The sequence below is a fragment of the Dermacentor variabilis genome, chromosome 3 (genome assembly GCF_050947875.1).
Source record: "Dermacentor variabilis isolate Ectoservices chromosome 3, ASM5094787v1, whole genome shotgun sequence".
Lineage (NCBI taxonomy): Eukaryota > Metazoa > Arthropoda > Arachnida > Ixodida > Ixodidae > Dermacentor > Dermacentor variabilis.
This window is the reverse complement of record NC_134570.1, coordinates 79,224,602-79,240,805: the sequence shown is the minus strand read 5'-3', so window position 1 is coordinate 79,240,805 and position 16,204 is coordinate 79,224,602. Positions and strand designations below refer to the sequence as shown.

Genomic DNA, 16,204 nt, shown 5'->3' with positions numbered 1-16,204 from the left:
GTTCTTGTGACCGGACTTGTATACAACCGTTATATCGTATTCCTGCAGCCGTTGACTATATCTTGCAAGTCGTCCATATGGGTCTTTGACATTTGCCAGCCAGCACAACGAATGATGTCGCTGATAGCTCAAAATAGTCGGCCATATGAGTATGGCCGAAGCTTGCTGATGGCCCATATCACCGCGAGGCACTCTTTTTCTGTCGCTGAGTAGTTCACCTCAGCCTTCGAAACTGTTCGACTAGCACATGCAATGACTCGTTCCTCTGCATTTTGCCACTGAATGATGACGGCACCGAGGCCTAAATTGCATGCGTCTGTGTGAATATCAGTTTCGGCTTCCTCGTCAAAATTAGCAAGAACTTGGTGGTTCCGAAGACACTTTCGGGAGGGGAGGGGGGAGGGGGGTAGCTCATTGAAAGCTTTCTCCTGCTCATTCAACCAGACGAAAGGCGTGTCTTCTTTCGTTAACCGCGTTAGTGGTTCGGTGATCCTTGAATAATTTTTGACGAAGCGTCTCTAGTATGCGCAAAGTCCTAAGAATCGCCTAACAGCGTTTTTGTCAGTTGGTTGGACGGATGCATGAGGCGAGTGGCGCGCGTAATTTGAAATCATATTGTGTCAATATACTTACGAATGATTTGAAACTGAGAAAAAAGCATGACAGTGAGTTCAGTAAAGAAAAAAGGCATATTTTATGTAATGCTGTTTTTTATTCTGAAGGAAAACGGTTCAAAATGTTTATGATTTCGAAACAGTTCGGGGGACGCATATACCATCTTTACATATCCCTTGGATGTGTTCGCTTCCACTGCGTGACAGTGCAGGCGCAGGACCTTTAAGCATGGAAGCTTCAGTGGACAGCTGCGGAATTAAAAAGGCAGAGGATAAAAAGACATAAGATATATTAAATTAATTCATATTTTAAGTAATTCTAACTATTGGGCACGGTATATTCTTGCCAATTGTGCCAAGAAAAGATCTTCAGAGTACTTTGACATTAAATTTGCAATGTTCTTTAAGAGAAACAAAGGCTTCACAGGAAGATGGAGGCATAAAGTGATAAACACTTGGCATAGGAGGGAAGCCTCAGGGCTGGAGCCGATGTTTAGTCCCGGGGAGTTGGCTTCACCATTGTCGGCCAGGCGAAGATGGAGATAATTCTCCGTATCTATACGATGGCTCCAGCTTTAGGCTTCTGTCCTTCACGAACTGTTGATCACTTCAATGAGCACCAAGTCCGACTAGGATCTTATGCAAGTGTATGTGGCAACCAGTGAAGAAGCGACCGTTTCCTATATTAATAATTTTTATGACTAGCATCCTTGCTGCTCTACTCTCTCTCGACTATTCTGTTTCCCAGCAATAAGTTCATTGCAGTAAGCTGTAGCCTATTGCCATTTTACTGATTTCAGGCATACCGAAAAGATCATCATCATCATCAGCCTGGTTACGCCCACTGCAGGGCAAAGGCCTCTCCCATACTTCTCCAACAACCCCGGTCATGTACTAATTGTGGCCATGCCATGCCTGCAAACTTCTTAATCTCATCCGCCCATCTAACTTTCTGCCGCCCCCTGCTACGCTTCCCTTCCCTTGGGATCCAGTCCGTAACCCTTAATGACCATCAGTTATCTTCCCTCCTCATTAAATGTCCTGCCCATGCCCATTTCTTTTTCTTGATTTCAACTAAGATGCCATTAACTCGCGTTTGTTCCCTCACCCAATCTGCTCTTTTCTTATCCCTTAACGTTACGCCTATCATTCTTCTTTCCATAGCTCGTTGCGTCGTCCTCAATTTGAGTAGAACCCTTTTCGTAAGCCTCCAGGGTTTCTGCCCCATAGGTTAGTACTGGTAAGACACAGCTATTATATACTTTTCTTTTGAGGGATAATGGCAACCTGCTGTTCATGATCTGAGAATGCCTGCCAAACGCACCCCAGCCCATTCTTATTCGTAGAGGTAGAACACCCGCCTCACGTGCAAGAGGTCCGTGGTTCGAATCCCGGTGCCGGCAATTTTCCACCGGATTAAAAAAAAATCCGCGTGTTGATAAAATTGCACAAACAGGCCTGGAGTGTGGCCTGATCCCGGTGACCAGAACCGGTAACGCACTCGCTCACCAGAGCAGGATTGGCCACCCTGGTGCAGTACTTGGCCACAACCTCCTATATGAACACAACAATCAAAAGATATGTTCAACTAAAAATACCAAGCACGTGTAAGAATCCTTTGGAGGCTTATTTGTTTTTCACAAAACCTGGCCAGCAATTCTTTTTGACTAAATCAGAGGGAAATTCAGGGGGTATTGGATGGCAGTTAAATTCAATGGCGTAGATGCTGGACCAGTAAGAGAATTTTTTCGTGACGGAGTATTCAAGCAGCTCATGGTGCATAAGTCATAGAGCGCGTGTAGTCCTACGTCTATTCTTAGGATGTAATTCCCACTGTGAAACAGGGTTCTTGTTTTACGGCTGTTGCATTTCTTTTCAAATTGATTGACTTCATCAGTTTACTGCGCTAAGCAGTTTTGAGAGTTTCAGGATATTTCTATTACGTAGCACTCTTTGCAAAATTACTCTTATGCTTCAGAAGATAAAATTAAATAAGAAAAAATAGATAACCTTGCCTTGGTGCGTAGCAAAAAACCTACAGTCTTGCTCTACTATTACTGCACAAGCTAACTTTTCTTCTTTATTACAGGGAATCCAAACCGACGCACTAACACCGAACATGTTCAATGGTCAGGCAAATTCAAACGAAAATCTCAGGAAAGAGTACTCAAGAGCGTGGCTACGGGGCCCCTATGTGCCGCTTATGTGAATTATATTAGTTCGTGAGAGACGCTCTTGGTTGTTCGTGGTAGTTCGGAATTTCTATCAGTGATTGTATTCCTGCATAGTCTTTGTAAGCCATTAAGAAAAGTAAGTTCTTAGGCAGGGCCTTGTTTTTCGTCCCATAAACGTAACTGATATGGACTGGATTAATTTCGTGGTTGTTTCTTTTCATTTCCCATATAATATGCTGCTTTCACAAATCGTCAGTTGTCTTATACCTTGAATTGCGTTGAGCAAATATGTGTCTAAGGGCCGAAATTACATCTTTTCCTTTAAAAATTTCTACTACCATGTTTCATGCAAAAATTAAGTGAGCCTTTGATCCCTGGGAGACAAACTGCAGGATATGGAGAAAGCCAGATAATATCTAAACGGTGACTTTCCGAGTTCATATTTTAACAGGCCACAATAAAGATAAGCCCTGAAAATATAAAATCGCTTTTTTCGTGATTGAAACTAAGTTTTATAAGTAACCATGGGCCAACCCATGAAGCAACATTGCTCCTCGTCTTCTTTCATTTAGCAATATGAGAGATAGATAGACAATAAACTTTATTGAATATTTTTAGCCTGCTCCAAATGACAGTTTTTTTTACAACTTTACGGCGCTTATAAAATGTCTTTAATGATTCACGTTAGAGGTATACTAAAAATGAAATTCCTTCTGTATTTATTTACATTACACGTTAACGTACGCAAGGGCCAATTAAGCAACAAACATAAGGCCTCGTCGTCTTCTACAATATATAGTCATATCTCGTCCAAGATTGCACGAGGTCCTGGTCAGTTGGGCGCACCACACATGAAATAGCATCATTCTCGAAATTTCCCATCGTACTTGAAATCATTGTATACCTTTTTTAAATCAATTTATACATCAAAATGTGATTTCCTCTTGCAAACTATTCATTCCCATCACTTATATCCGTCGCTATATTTAGTATGTTTTCCTATTGTTTGTACAGTTTACGCTTCCTTGCTTCCTTTCATTATGAAGCTCTTACCCATCCAAACACCTTTAAGCGCCGACTTCTTGCTCAATCTCCAGTAGACTTTCAATCACATTGACTCATCAGCTCCGACTCTGTTACTGCTCTAAGCATTCCCACTCTAATGTACCATTTATCATTATAAAAAATCAAGTGCTAAAGCGTAACAAATAACGAATAGTTGCCTAAGCAATGCTCAATACCCTTCTCCGCTTCTCACAACACATTTCGTTGGTTCCAACCGCATAATTCATGTATGTGGTAGTGCAGCACCGCGCTCCTTTTCCCGCAAGAATAGTTGCGCAGTAATTTCATTTCCTAGATCATAAAATATGTAAAATTATATAAAGCCGCTCTTGGGATTGACATTTAACTCGAGAAGTATTGTGAAATGAGCAAATGTGCTACCCCGCTATCAAGTGGATAGTGAAGAAAAATATTGACCAATTATATGGGACTCAAAAGAGACTACGCCGCACTGTATGTTGCCTTGGTGCTCGACTCCGAGCTCCTGGATTACACACAAGATATGCCTCTGTTCCAACCGAAGTTCCCGTAATAAAATATCCCGGGACATCACAATCACTTTTATACATGTTTTACTGTCGGGAGGTATGCATATTTGGAGTTGTTCCTGACTCATACATCTGACGAGTCGGTGAAGTGCAAAATTCACCATGTCACCGATAACGCGAAGCGTCATGAACTTAGAAAGAAATCACCCGCTTGCAGGGGTTCAGAGGGACAATAGTTACTGCGCAGTGCAAAGTGGCGTTCAAGTGAAGGCTATTCTTGATCACTGCTTATGTAAATATTCATTCACTTGTATGACTGCGCTATCAAGGTGATGTCAAGGGCAAGTTAGCAGTAGAGCTGCAGTGTGCAGGCAATGACTTCGGGCAGTGACTACGGGCAGCTGAGTGTCTTCTTTATGTGCTTCAGATAACCATTTCTGTGGCATTGACCAGAGCGGAATTAAAAAAATAATTTTTGCGACGGTTTAGTGCTTCGCATGTAGAGTATGTGAATCTGAATGGAAAACTTCGGCAAAATTGTTAGAAGAGTAAGAGCGGTTGGTTAGACATTTTCAGCCATTCGTTTCCTTAAGGACTGGTTTTGACCTGTCGTCGTAGCTCCGTGAGGTGGCGTCTTGCTACCTCGAAGGCGAGCCGTACGGCCCTCTCTTGGATGTGAGGGCCCGTACCGCATACTCATACTCTAATAATATTAGAGTATGAAAACAAGCGTGGGCCGCTGGGGCAGCCGTGTGAATACAGTCGCCACAAAAATTTCAAACAGATTTTCTTTTAGTTCCTTCTGCTGCAGTGTTGTTGGGCATAATAAAAGCCCTAATTTATAGGTTGCAAATGTTCACGCTACATGAAACAGGGTACAATTTTATTATAAATACTATGAAGAATGAATCTACTTACATAACATGGCTGTTCGTTGTCGAAGAAAAAGGCTTCATCGCGCTGGCAGGTAAATGAGCATGCCGAGTAAACATGCCTCTGAAAAAAATTAGAAAATGCTAAAAGTCAGACAAAGCAAGAGTTCTCCAAATCGAAAGCGCTATGCTAATCGCCTGCTCTACATGAATGACACTGCATTGAAATTCGAAACAAATACGTCAACACTGTTAGTGGGGCAGACTTCTTCCATGTCTTTGCAAAAATTATTGAGGTGCATCCTTGGCAACCTTAAGCTTTACTTTCGTTATCAATTTCTCGCCGCCATGTGCCCGCACAGCGCGTTCCTAACTCCTAATTTGCGCAAGTCAGCTATACAGAAACACAGGGAATCCGGACAGTATAAACTGCAGCCACATATTCAGGACCGGCTGAATTATTCAGCAGATATTCAAGAATTGAATACTATTGGATGCATTATAAAATGTAGTGATGTTGAATTATGACATTATTTCATGTCCATTCTACAACACTGCGACAACGTCGACCACTCCCAGTCATATGTTACGTGCGAACTACTAAAAAACGCGGCGTCCTCTGCGTTTGCGTGGTTTCGTTCAAGAATTTAACTATCCGCCCAGTCAGAATGGAAAATGAAAAAAAAAACAAAAAACGAAAGTGATCTTCAGTGTCGAATGTCGATGAATAAACAAGACAGCTCACACAGCTTTATTCCAAGCTGCGACAAGAAGTAGGGTTTTATGACCCCAAGATATAGCGTTATTTAGGACAAGAGATTAGTATCAAGCGATGAAATTGTATAGCAGCGCTCGTCCTTGCGTACTAGAACCAGCGCGGCACAAGCACAACCAGCGCAGTTTCCAGTGCGAACTAGTGAACTGCAGCGAGAATCAGCGCCTGTACAGCACAAACCAGTGCGCCCCAGCGTCATGGCAGTGGAACCAGCGTCTTTTCCAGTGTGACCCAGCTCTTATCCAGTGTTTGCACTGGTGTCCCAGTGAGTCCCAGCGAGTGCTAGCGTACCCAGTGCGACCCAGTGCCAAAAAAAAAAAAGTGCTGGTTTCACACTGCAAGACGCTGGTTTTTGCAATAGGGTTATGTTCACTGCAGGACGAAGGTGTCTCCCTGCGATCTCCCATTACCCCTGTCCTGCGCCAACCGATTCCAATTAGCACCCGCGAATTTTCTCATTTTATCGCTCCACCTAATCTTCTGCCATCCTCGACTGCGTTTCCCTTCTCTTGGTACCTATTCTGTAAACCTAATGGTCCAACGGTTATAAACCTGCGCATTATATGACCTGCCCAGCTGCATTTTTTTCTTAATGTCCATTAGAATATCGGCTATACCCGTTTGCTCTCTGCTCCAACCCGCTCTCTGTCTGCCTCTTAACGTTATGCCTAGCTTCAATCGCTCTTCGCGCTGTCCATAACTTCTTCTCAAGCTTCTTTGTCAGCTTCCAAGTCTCTGCCCCATATGTGAGCACTGGTAAAATGCACTGATTGTACACCTTCATTTTCAATGATAATTGTAAGCTTCCAGTCAGGAGCTGATAAGGTCTGCCGTATGCGATCCAACCAATTTTTATTCTTCTATGAATTTCCTTCTCATGATCAGGGTTCCCTGTGATTAGTTGACCTAGGTAAACGCACTCCTTCACAGACTTCAGAAGCTGACTGACGATCCTGAACTCTTGTTCTCTTGCCCTGCTATTCATCATTATCTTTGTATTCTGCATATTTATCTTCAACCCCACTCTTAAACCCTAATCCAGGTACAACCAAAATTGGGACGGCCCACTAAGCTTGAAGAAAGACACTCCCTCACCCGAACAGGAATCGGCCTCCCTGGCGCAGTATTTGGCCACCACCACCTCCCTGATGATTCCTTCAATTAGACCAGCCATACAGCAAGCTAAGCAAGGAGAAGCGGAACAATCGCAGACGCCGACACCACTCTCCTCATCAGGTTATCTACTTTCACTGCGCCAGCTCAGCCCCACCGAAACCCTTCCCACTTCTGCGCGATCCTCACCGCTTGTCAGCCAATTGATAAGAATATACCTCGCCAGATGCGTAATGCCGTTCGCATTGAAAGCCAAGTGACCTCCTATAAAGGGGGAGAGCATTTCATTGAGCATTTCATTAAACGCTGTGGGTAACCGCCCGTTGCTAGAGTCGGCAGTTACGTAACCATGATGTCCGGAGATGAAGTAAAATCAGAATGAAATAGTTTTACGTTGCATTGCCCCAACTGAATTGCATTAATGCATTACAAACGTAGCATAAATATTTACTCGAAAAGTAGAGGACTATATGATGAATGCGTGCGTTTTAGGTACGCATTCGTCACAATAAAAGCACATCACAATAAAAATGTGATGTGCTTCCCGAAACAGAGAGCCCACGATTTATACTTACACTATTTTCTTTCACGTTGCAGTCCGGATTTGAGTCCTCCATCTGTGCTGTACTATAGAGTGGACCTGGAAAAGGGAATAGTGCCACTAAAATAGGGTTGTTCTACGTCCCTGCAATATATATATATATATATATACATATATATATATATATATATATATATATATATATATATATATATATATATATATATATATATATATATATATATATATATATATATATATATATATATATATATATATATATGCTAACTTATCTGACCATTTGTGTCGCATCGCTGCTGTGGCGGTTGCTGATTTGCAATTACCCTTGTTGTCGCATAGATAGCTGTTTTGCGTTGCGCGTTCGCCAACTGACGCCTGTATATAATGCATTACACTTTCTTTCGTTTGCCCAAAATCAATTGTTCTGTTATGAAGAAGTGGCGTTCAATCAGGCGCATCGCCAGTGTTTCAGACCTCATGAAGGAGCGCCGGTAAGGACCTCAGTGTTTCGTACCAGGCCGTTTTTGAGTTTTCGCTAGGTTAGACCACCGCAATCATTTCGACCTCTCCTGGCTTCCTGTACCCATATATGAACGCCCTAACACATTTTTTTCTAGCGGTAGGCCTACCATGACCGGAGCATGTCTCTGTGAGATTCTGTTGGTGCACGTCTGGAGTATCAGTGAAACTGTCTCTTGCACGATTCGTATGCGCATCTGCTTGGTAAACCAGCATTCTTGAGTGCTCAGTTTCTCATGCTGCCAACGTGCGATTGGCTTGTGGGTTTAATAAAGGAGCGATATGCTCGTGCGCCGTACCAGCACGTGTTCTCTAGTACTATTCCCCCAAATATCTTCTCTCAGGAACACATCTTAGCAGCCAAAAGGGAATTCCCACAAATTGATCACGAATTTAAGATCGAACAACCATTTGCACGTACTAAACTATTGCAGCTTTGATGTCTGCACTTAGCCATCTTGGAATGGAGTCATCTGCCAAGTAATGTAGTCGAAATAACTGCCCATGTTATATTCAAACAAACACTTATTGAAACATTCGGAAATTAGAAACATTAATATTTATTCTAACCTAACCTAACCTAACCTATTTCTTCAGATGTCAGAGGAAGTAAGATTATTGTTCGTATAATGTAAGAATTATTGGCGTCTGATATTGTCGAATGAGGAGAGGTGTAAAGGTTGCATAGCATGTACGACTTCATATGAGGATATTCGACTTATACGCACGTTGTCTTATACCTTTGTATATCAATTGTTATTCTCTCTCCCCCCCTCCCCTATGTAATGGCTAAGCAGGGCCTTTAGGGTAAATAAATGAAAAAAATGAAAAAAAAGAATTCATACGTGTATAAGAGGCGTCTCAAGTATATATGTTACGCATCCAAGAAAGAGGATATTCTCATAACAGCAATCGTAAAGGCTACAATAAGTGCACTACGCCAGCGGGTCAATCATCGAGATGGTAATTAATGCCGCAGAGTAGTTTCATAGAAGAAAACAAGTAACAGTGACAGATTACTTGTGGAGCATGCCACATTTTGTTTATAGCATGTTGCTAAATTGAGACAAAAGAAGCGCTAAATATCTCCAACATTTTTGGGCATGGTCTTTAACATTATCGCTAGAACTGTTGACTTAATCTTAAATAACATGGGTGTTTTGGAGCACTGTATCATAAGCTAACTTGGCGTTGTCTATATAACGCAATGCCTTTACGTTTCTTTAGTGTATTTATCAGTAAAGTTCAGGTTGTCGTTTTTTTTAATTTACCAATATATCTGTATAATAACGAAGGTTACAATACGGTTACAATAACGAAGGTTACAAATACAGCATAATTCCAAAGAACACGAGTAACCTCATTTTCCTAAATGGAAACGGACTTCGTTCTGATTACCGCTACCGGTCGCGGTAACACAATGGTTATACATGGCGTTCTGCTTCTGAGCACGTTAAGTGCTTTGCGTGAATCGCATTAAACATGTACATTTCCTAGTTATCAGCGCTCGTGAAAGAAGAATTAAATTATTTTACACTTGCTTCGTCAAATGTTGGGGCCCTATAATGTAAAGCTATTCCATTCTGTCTCTTATGCTAATCTTTCTGTGTCAAATTCACGCAACCACCGCCGCAAGTATCATGTCGTGACCCGCAGTGTTTTTTGAACAGCTCAATAAAACGCTCTCTTAAATTATAGGAGGTCTTTGTTTTTTGATATGAAACCAATAGCATTGCCTACTTTGCAAGGTTTCCTGATATGATTGGTTCACAAGAAGCTAGAAGGACGCAGAAGTGCAGAGAGTTGCTGTGCATCCAAGCTAGCGCAGTGAAAGTAGATAAGCACATGAGGAGGGTGGTGCTGGCGTTTCTGATTGGCCCGCTTCCCGTTGCTTAGCTTGTGGCGCTAACTCACTAACCACAGTGGCATGTAACGGAACGCTCGAAATGCTGCTAGAACGGATTCTCAGCGAAGAAGAGTTGACAAGCGATGTCGCATACGTGCCCAAAGTGCTCGGCAACGTTACACAGCTGCGCAGAAATGTTGATTACACGCAAATAAAGCCATTTGCCCCAGCTTCTCCGAATAACAAGTGCCATAACGGTCAGCAGGCAACCATCTATTCCTTTCGAAACGGGGCAGTCTCCGTCTATACGTTATGCGTATTATAGCATTCAAGATTACGTTGCACTGAGTTTCACACTGGCAAAAAACTGCAAAGAAGGGAAGGCGGATGCAGACTTCATTTAACAGATGGCAGCATAGTATAGCATACTAGCATCACAAATTTGTGCTTCGGTGATCTGCGTCCGTGTTATCTTTTTTTTTTTGTAATTCTTTGCCAGTGCAAAACCCAGCGCCACGCTTAACAGACTTCGATGGACTAGTTGGTTGCTGGCTTGATGAAACATGGTTATAAGGGCGCGTTTTGAAGACAGGACACAAATTATGCACAGAGGACAGTCGCCGGTACTCTGTGCCGATCCTCTGGCGACTGTCTTCTGTGCATAATTCGTGTCCTGTCCTCAAAACGCGCCGTTATAACCATGTTCCATCAGCGCAACAACGCAATCATGAATGTGCACCAACTAGTCCCTTTCATTGCTTTACTTATTATTAATGCATCTTTAATACGTACACGTCACTTTGATATGGTCAGTTGTTGCAATTTTGTGACGTCACGTCACAATATGAAATGAAGGGGCGCAGCCCGGTACCTTTTGACCAATAGCCGAGTGCTAATGACGAAAAACGCGTGGAATTGTAAATAAACATTCTTCTTTGATTTGGACAAATCATGCATAATCAGTGTTTCATATCACGTCGTATCAGATCTATAGTTTTTGCGGCTCTCGTGAGATCCCATCAGAGACATGTGAAGTGGGCGCGGCTCGAGAAATTCTTGACAAATTGTGGAGCGCTGATTGCAGAAATGGAATAGAAGCGGTTTGGAATAGCTTTACGTTGAAGCCCCCTTGGTGACAGTGTAGACAATGAAAATTGCGTTATCTTTATGCACATCAAATACTTTGCTTCCACTTGCTTTGTCCGAAAGTCGTGAGAAACGTAAGCAGTGCGTTCGGATTCGCGCTAATGAGCCCGCCGCTCTGACATTTTTGTTTTCTTATTGAACTGCTGTGCTATAAATATCACCATGTCATGTATTTCAATATCAGCTGGTAAATTATTAACTGTTGTACTTGCAAACGTGCACAAACGGAACGCTTTAGTGGCTATTCAAAACCCATAGCGTAGGACTCATTCAAATTGGTTTTGTAAAAGTACACAAAAAGAAACATGTATTTTCTGAGCATGACGTGAAGCCTGGGAAGGACAATGCTGTGAAGCAGAAACAAAATTTGAAAACAACCGATGGGAAGTAAACCCTTGCTTCAACATGGTCTTGGAACCCACGCGTTTAAGGAGGAGAATATTTTTGGCTTACACATAAATGTGGCTTTATAAGTGCGTTCCAGATGACCATGGCCAACTTTTGCAATTTTGGTGTCGCTTAGACTTCGCCAGTCGTACTGTCATGTGGCTGAGAAGTTCGACGGTTGCAATATTTCAAAAATTGTTGCAGAGCCACCAAAATTTCTAAAATGGCAGCACTTGGCATGGTCTCAACTAAACGTCGGTGTCAGTGCAGCTATAAGTACGCATCCAGGTGTGGTAGTACCTTGAAGTGTACCCTGATGCCCGTGACCCTGTCATTCCGCCGCTTTAGTTAGCGTCTTTCAATATAGAGACCCAGTGAGCACAGCATGTTGCAACGCAACATTGTATTTACTTTTATTGGCATAGTTATGAGCGAGCTTTCTGCCATGCAGCCCATGTTTTTGTACGTGGTTGAACGCTCACCCATGGACTAAGGTGCAAGGTATGCCGCATATCGCAACCTATATTAGCAGATTTGTTTTCTTACCGGAGGATTAACGATACACAGGGGAAGTTGGAGCTCCATTTGCCGTCACAACTTAAGTCTCACTGGAGCAGCTTTATCATTAATATCAATGGTGGGCGCTTCTCTGTCACCGCTCACAGGATGTAGCTAACCAAGCTTTTGTGAACCAGTTTCGCTCAGTCGCGCACTGGGGGCACGCGCGAATCACGCCACGAATAGTCTCAGGCGTATAACAGACGCAACAATCAGGATTTTGTTCGTGTCCAATTTTTGTCATATTTATCATCGAACTCGGGCGGTACCACCGCCCGAGTTCGTTTGGTCCTAATGGTTCGATGCGGATGGATAAGGTGCTAAAGAGCGATCACGTCTTATAATGTTCACAACGTCACCAGCGCACCTACGGCACCGCTGTCTGCAGTACTTTTCTTGCGTCATCAATGCTCCCTGCGCCGCCGTCCGCACCAGTTCGTGTCACTGCAGCACTGTCGTTTGTACTGGCCGGATCAAGTTTCATAACACTGATTGTGACACCGGGCTGCGTGGACATGAGCAAGTTGCATAATGCTTACGCATATTTAGAAAAGTGCCAGAGAAGTTTCTGAGCAAATTTTTAAGTTACAAAGCGATTCAACACCTTGCAGTTGACGTCGATGAAAGACAATGTCATTCTGAGCGATCTTGAGAGTGAGAATGAGGCAGAATCACTGCGCAAGGCACTCTATCTCGGCGCCACTCGCGTGAGGGAACTAGAAGGAGCGCCAAACTGCTCAAAATTTCTAATTTTATTATCTTCGGCATTGATAAGCATTATTAGACTGCACTATCGCTGGGATCGTTCCGCGAAACAAGCTTAATACACACAAATCCCTGTATAAAAGTGGGCGTGACTATTTATAATATTGCAACGACATGGAAGATGTGCGTACTAGGAAACCATGAATGTCGCCGTTGCTTTGCTAGGTGAGCGTTGGCGTATTGTTGCTATACGTTTCTTGTGATGCGACTTCATAGGTTAATATAAGTGATTAAATAATAGACGGGCAGGGACCGCACCACTCATTTATAATTTTGGAAGACCTTTCCTATTTGTTGTTCACCTTCTACACCCCCATGAGTATCCCGATGACAGCCGTACATGAAAATTACTTAGAATTACTTATCAATATCTATAGTTCTCCTTTTATTACGGCCCCAGTGTGTATACAAGTCAACCTCCAAGACCATGACGCAACTTTGGCGGGAAGGCCGCTACAGGTGCGAATTGTGCAAATTAGTCCGCAATACGTGCTGCCGTGTCATAAATGCTGATATATTAACTTTTGCTTGTTACCTCGCTTCTACCCTACAGATGCTCGATTGCCCTCTACAGTTACTTATGAGGTTGGGATTGACGCCACTTTATCCCAGATGCTCACTTTCGCCATGGACCCCCTCCTGTGAATGTGGCTCCCTCGTAACCTCCCTTGACTTTTGCACATGCTCCATAGGGCATACCCATACTGCGTCGTTGCAGAAATCCTTACGGTTAACCTGATTGTCTTCAGATTATCGTCTTCGAGGCCATATTGTGAGTGGAGATGTAATCTTGTGGCGCCAGCAGAGCACCCCCGGCAGCAGTGTCATTCGGGAGCAGAATTAACAGGCAAACTACAACGCACAATTATTCAGCAATGCACAAATCGTAAGAAACCAAAAGATGCAAGAAATCTTGTCCAGCATTAGTTCACTTCGCTCCTCGAAGATGCAGGACGTGTAGCGAATGTAGCGAGCTTCTGAACAACACTTCGTGATGTTATGAACGTGGTTCAAATCGTGTATCCGGGACTTCATATAGGTGCGACGTAATCCTGACGTATTTCTCTCGCATTTATCACTAAACCGCCACTGAATGTTTTTTTTTTGTTCGATATGCTCGCAGAGATATATCAGATCATCAGCTTCTACGCGATTAAGCTACAAAGCCTTTTGGTTAACGTTAATTAATAAAATGAGAGTGGTCAATGTCCACTGAATAATCGGCGCTACGCTCATCAAGCGGAAAACTTCATGGCAACACCTGCGAAGTTCTATGCTTTGCTGAGAAAGCGCGCACGCAAGGCTTGTTTACCACGCACTTCCAGCAAAGATTTTACAGGAGCAGCACGTATCCACAGTTATTCTCAAGGTGATACAAACTGTATTGTCCCGCGATAGCATATCTATCTATCTATCTATCTATCTATCTATCTATCTATCTATCTATCTATCTATCTATCTATCTATCTATCTATCTATCTATCTATCTATCTATCTATCTATCTATCTATCTATCTATCTATCTATCTATCTATCTATCTATCTATCTATCTATCTATCTATCTATCTATCTATCTATCTATCTATCTATCTATCTATCTATCTATCTATCTATCTATCTATCTATCTATCTATCTATCTATCTATCTATCTATCTATCTATCTATCTATCTATCTATCTATCTATCTATCTATCTATCTATCTATCTATCTATCGTCTTGGCACAAGCGAGAGCTTAGTGTATCTCACAGTTAATATTCAATATATTACATCTCTACTGATCTGCGGCGCCGGCAAGAAAATGTATAAGGACTTCTTACCTAGGAGAAGTGCTGCAAAGGTGACGGAAAAAGCAATGTTTGCCAACATTTCGAAAGCTGAACTGAAAAACTTATCGCCAAAATATCCAATACCAAGTACTGAAGCTTGCGTCTTGCATGCACTACTTCCTAGCAGCTCAATAAGTACCTCGGCGACTGATCTGGGAGCTAGCGTGCATAGTGCATGTGCGTGAACCTGATTGGTTAGGTCTCGGAAAAATTTTGTGACGTTTTCTCTCTACGATTTATGACAAACTCGGAATATGAAGAAAACATTTCTATGCTGCGTTCAGATAGCTCCAATGTTCCCGGTGCCAAAAATGTCAAGCCATTTGCAAGTAAACTTTAAACGGTTATCATTTTGCAGCTGCGTTCGCATGAGCAAGCGAAGTCTTGGGTCGTATCAAATTGATAAAACATTGTTTCAGCTTATTGCAATGGAAAATACAGACCAGTATTCGCGAAGGTTTACTATAAAGGTGCCATCATCGCGGACAATGAAGGTAAAAAAGAAAAAAAGAAAAAGAAGCAGCTCATTGCATATAGCATTCACATTACTTACCATTTCACTAGAGTTAACAGTTCTTTACAGCCTTGAGACCTCAACAATATCGTTTGTCAAAACGTATAAAGGTCATAAGATTTTCCACATGACCCATTATTCTCTGTGTCGGACTAAATTTAGATTACGCGGTACCGTGACCATTTTCTGTCGAATTTCTAAAAAGAACGTCAACAAACCTTTTCTTCCATGGGCGCTGCCACATTGCCTGAGCAGTGGCGCCTCCTATGGTCCGTCGGCGTGCTGACTTGGATAAGCACTCCAGGCTGTATGCTGAATATAAGCTCGTCAAGAGTTTCGGGCGGTTATTTCGCGATTGATTTAGAATAGAAGTGGCGTCGCCTTATGCTTGCGAAACGGTTCTGTGAGATGTACTAAAGTGATTTAAGTCGGCACGGCCGGAGATTCTGCTGGCATTTAGGTGGTCGGCGCACTCAGCGTGATGCGTGTGCACCTGCTTGAACCTACAATTTTCCTCGGAGATCAACTATGTATTTATGAAAATTCTTTGCACTAATGTAACCTTACTGCAGCCTTCTCGCTGTAATTATAATATTTGTGGTTTTGCGGCAATGTGTAGTTGCTAAGCATGTGAAGATCCTAACAGTGTGCGTGCCGTTCTGCTGAGGGCCAAGTGGTGCTGTTTACATGGACAGGCGTTCAAATTGTTTTCAGCAGACACATTGCGCGGCTACCTCGCTTGTTGAATGAGGTTTCCGCCCGCGTACAAAATAGTTTTGGTTAGTTATACCAACATAACGTACAGTCAGATTTCTGGACGGGGTCGAGCGATGGGGTGCGGACTGCGCAAGCATCCGAAGCAGCGGTAGATGCATTGTTATAGATCTATTTATTCTATATAGTGCACGGTTCAATATAGGCTCAGTGCGGTGTTAGTAGGCCTCTGTGCGGTGTCAGCCAGTGTCCCCCCTCGTTT

At 42.7% G+C, this 16,204-nt stretch overlaps 1 protein-coding gene across 1 annotated transcript; it reads right to left on the bottom strand.

Annotated features, from left to right (window-relative positions):
- Nucleotides 1–709: 709 nt before the first annotated feature.
- LOC142574005 (uncharacterized) lies at nucleotides 710–15,080 on the bottom strand. The gene is made up of 4 exons (XM_075683203.1): nucleotides 14,706–15,080; nucleotides 7,677–7,741; nucleotides 5,260–5,337; nucleotides 710–863 (listed from the first exon to the last, which is right to left on the bottom strand). The coding sequence occupies exons 1-4, from the start codon at nucleotides 14,752–14,754 to the stop codon at nucleotides 741–743; spliced, it is 315 nt and encodes a 104-aa protein (XP_075539318.1). The 5' UTR covers nucleotides 14,755–15,080; the 3' UTR covers nucleotides 710–740.
- Nucleotides 15,081–16,204: the final 1,124 nt, after the last annotated feature.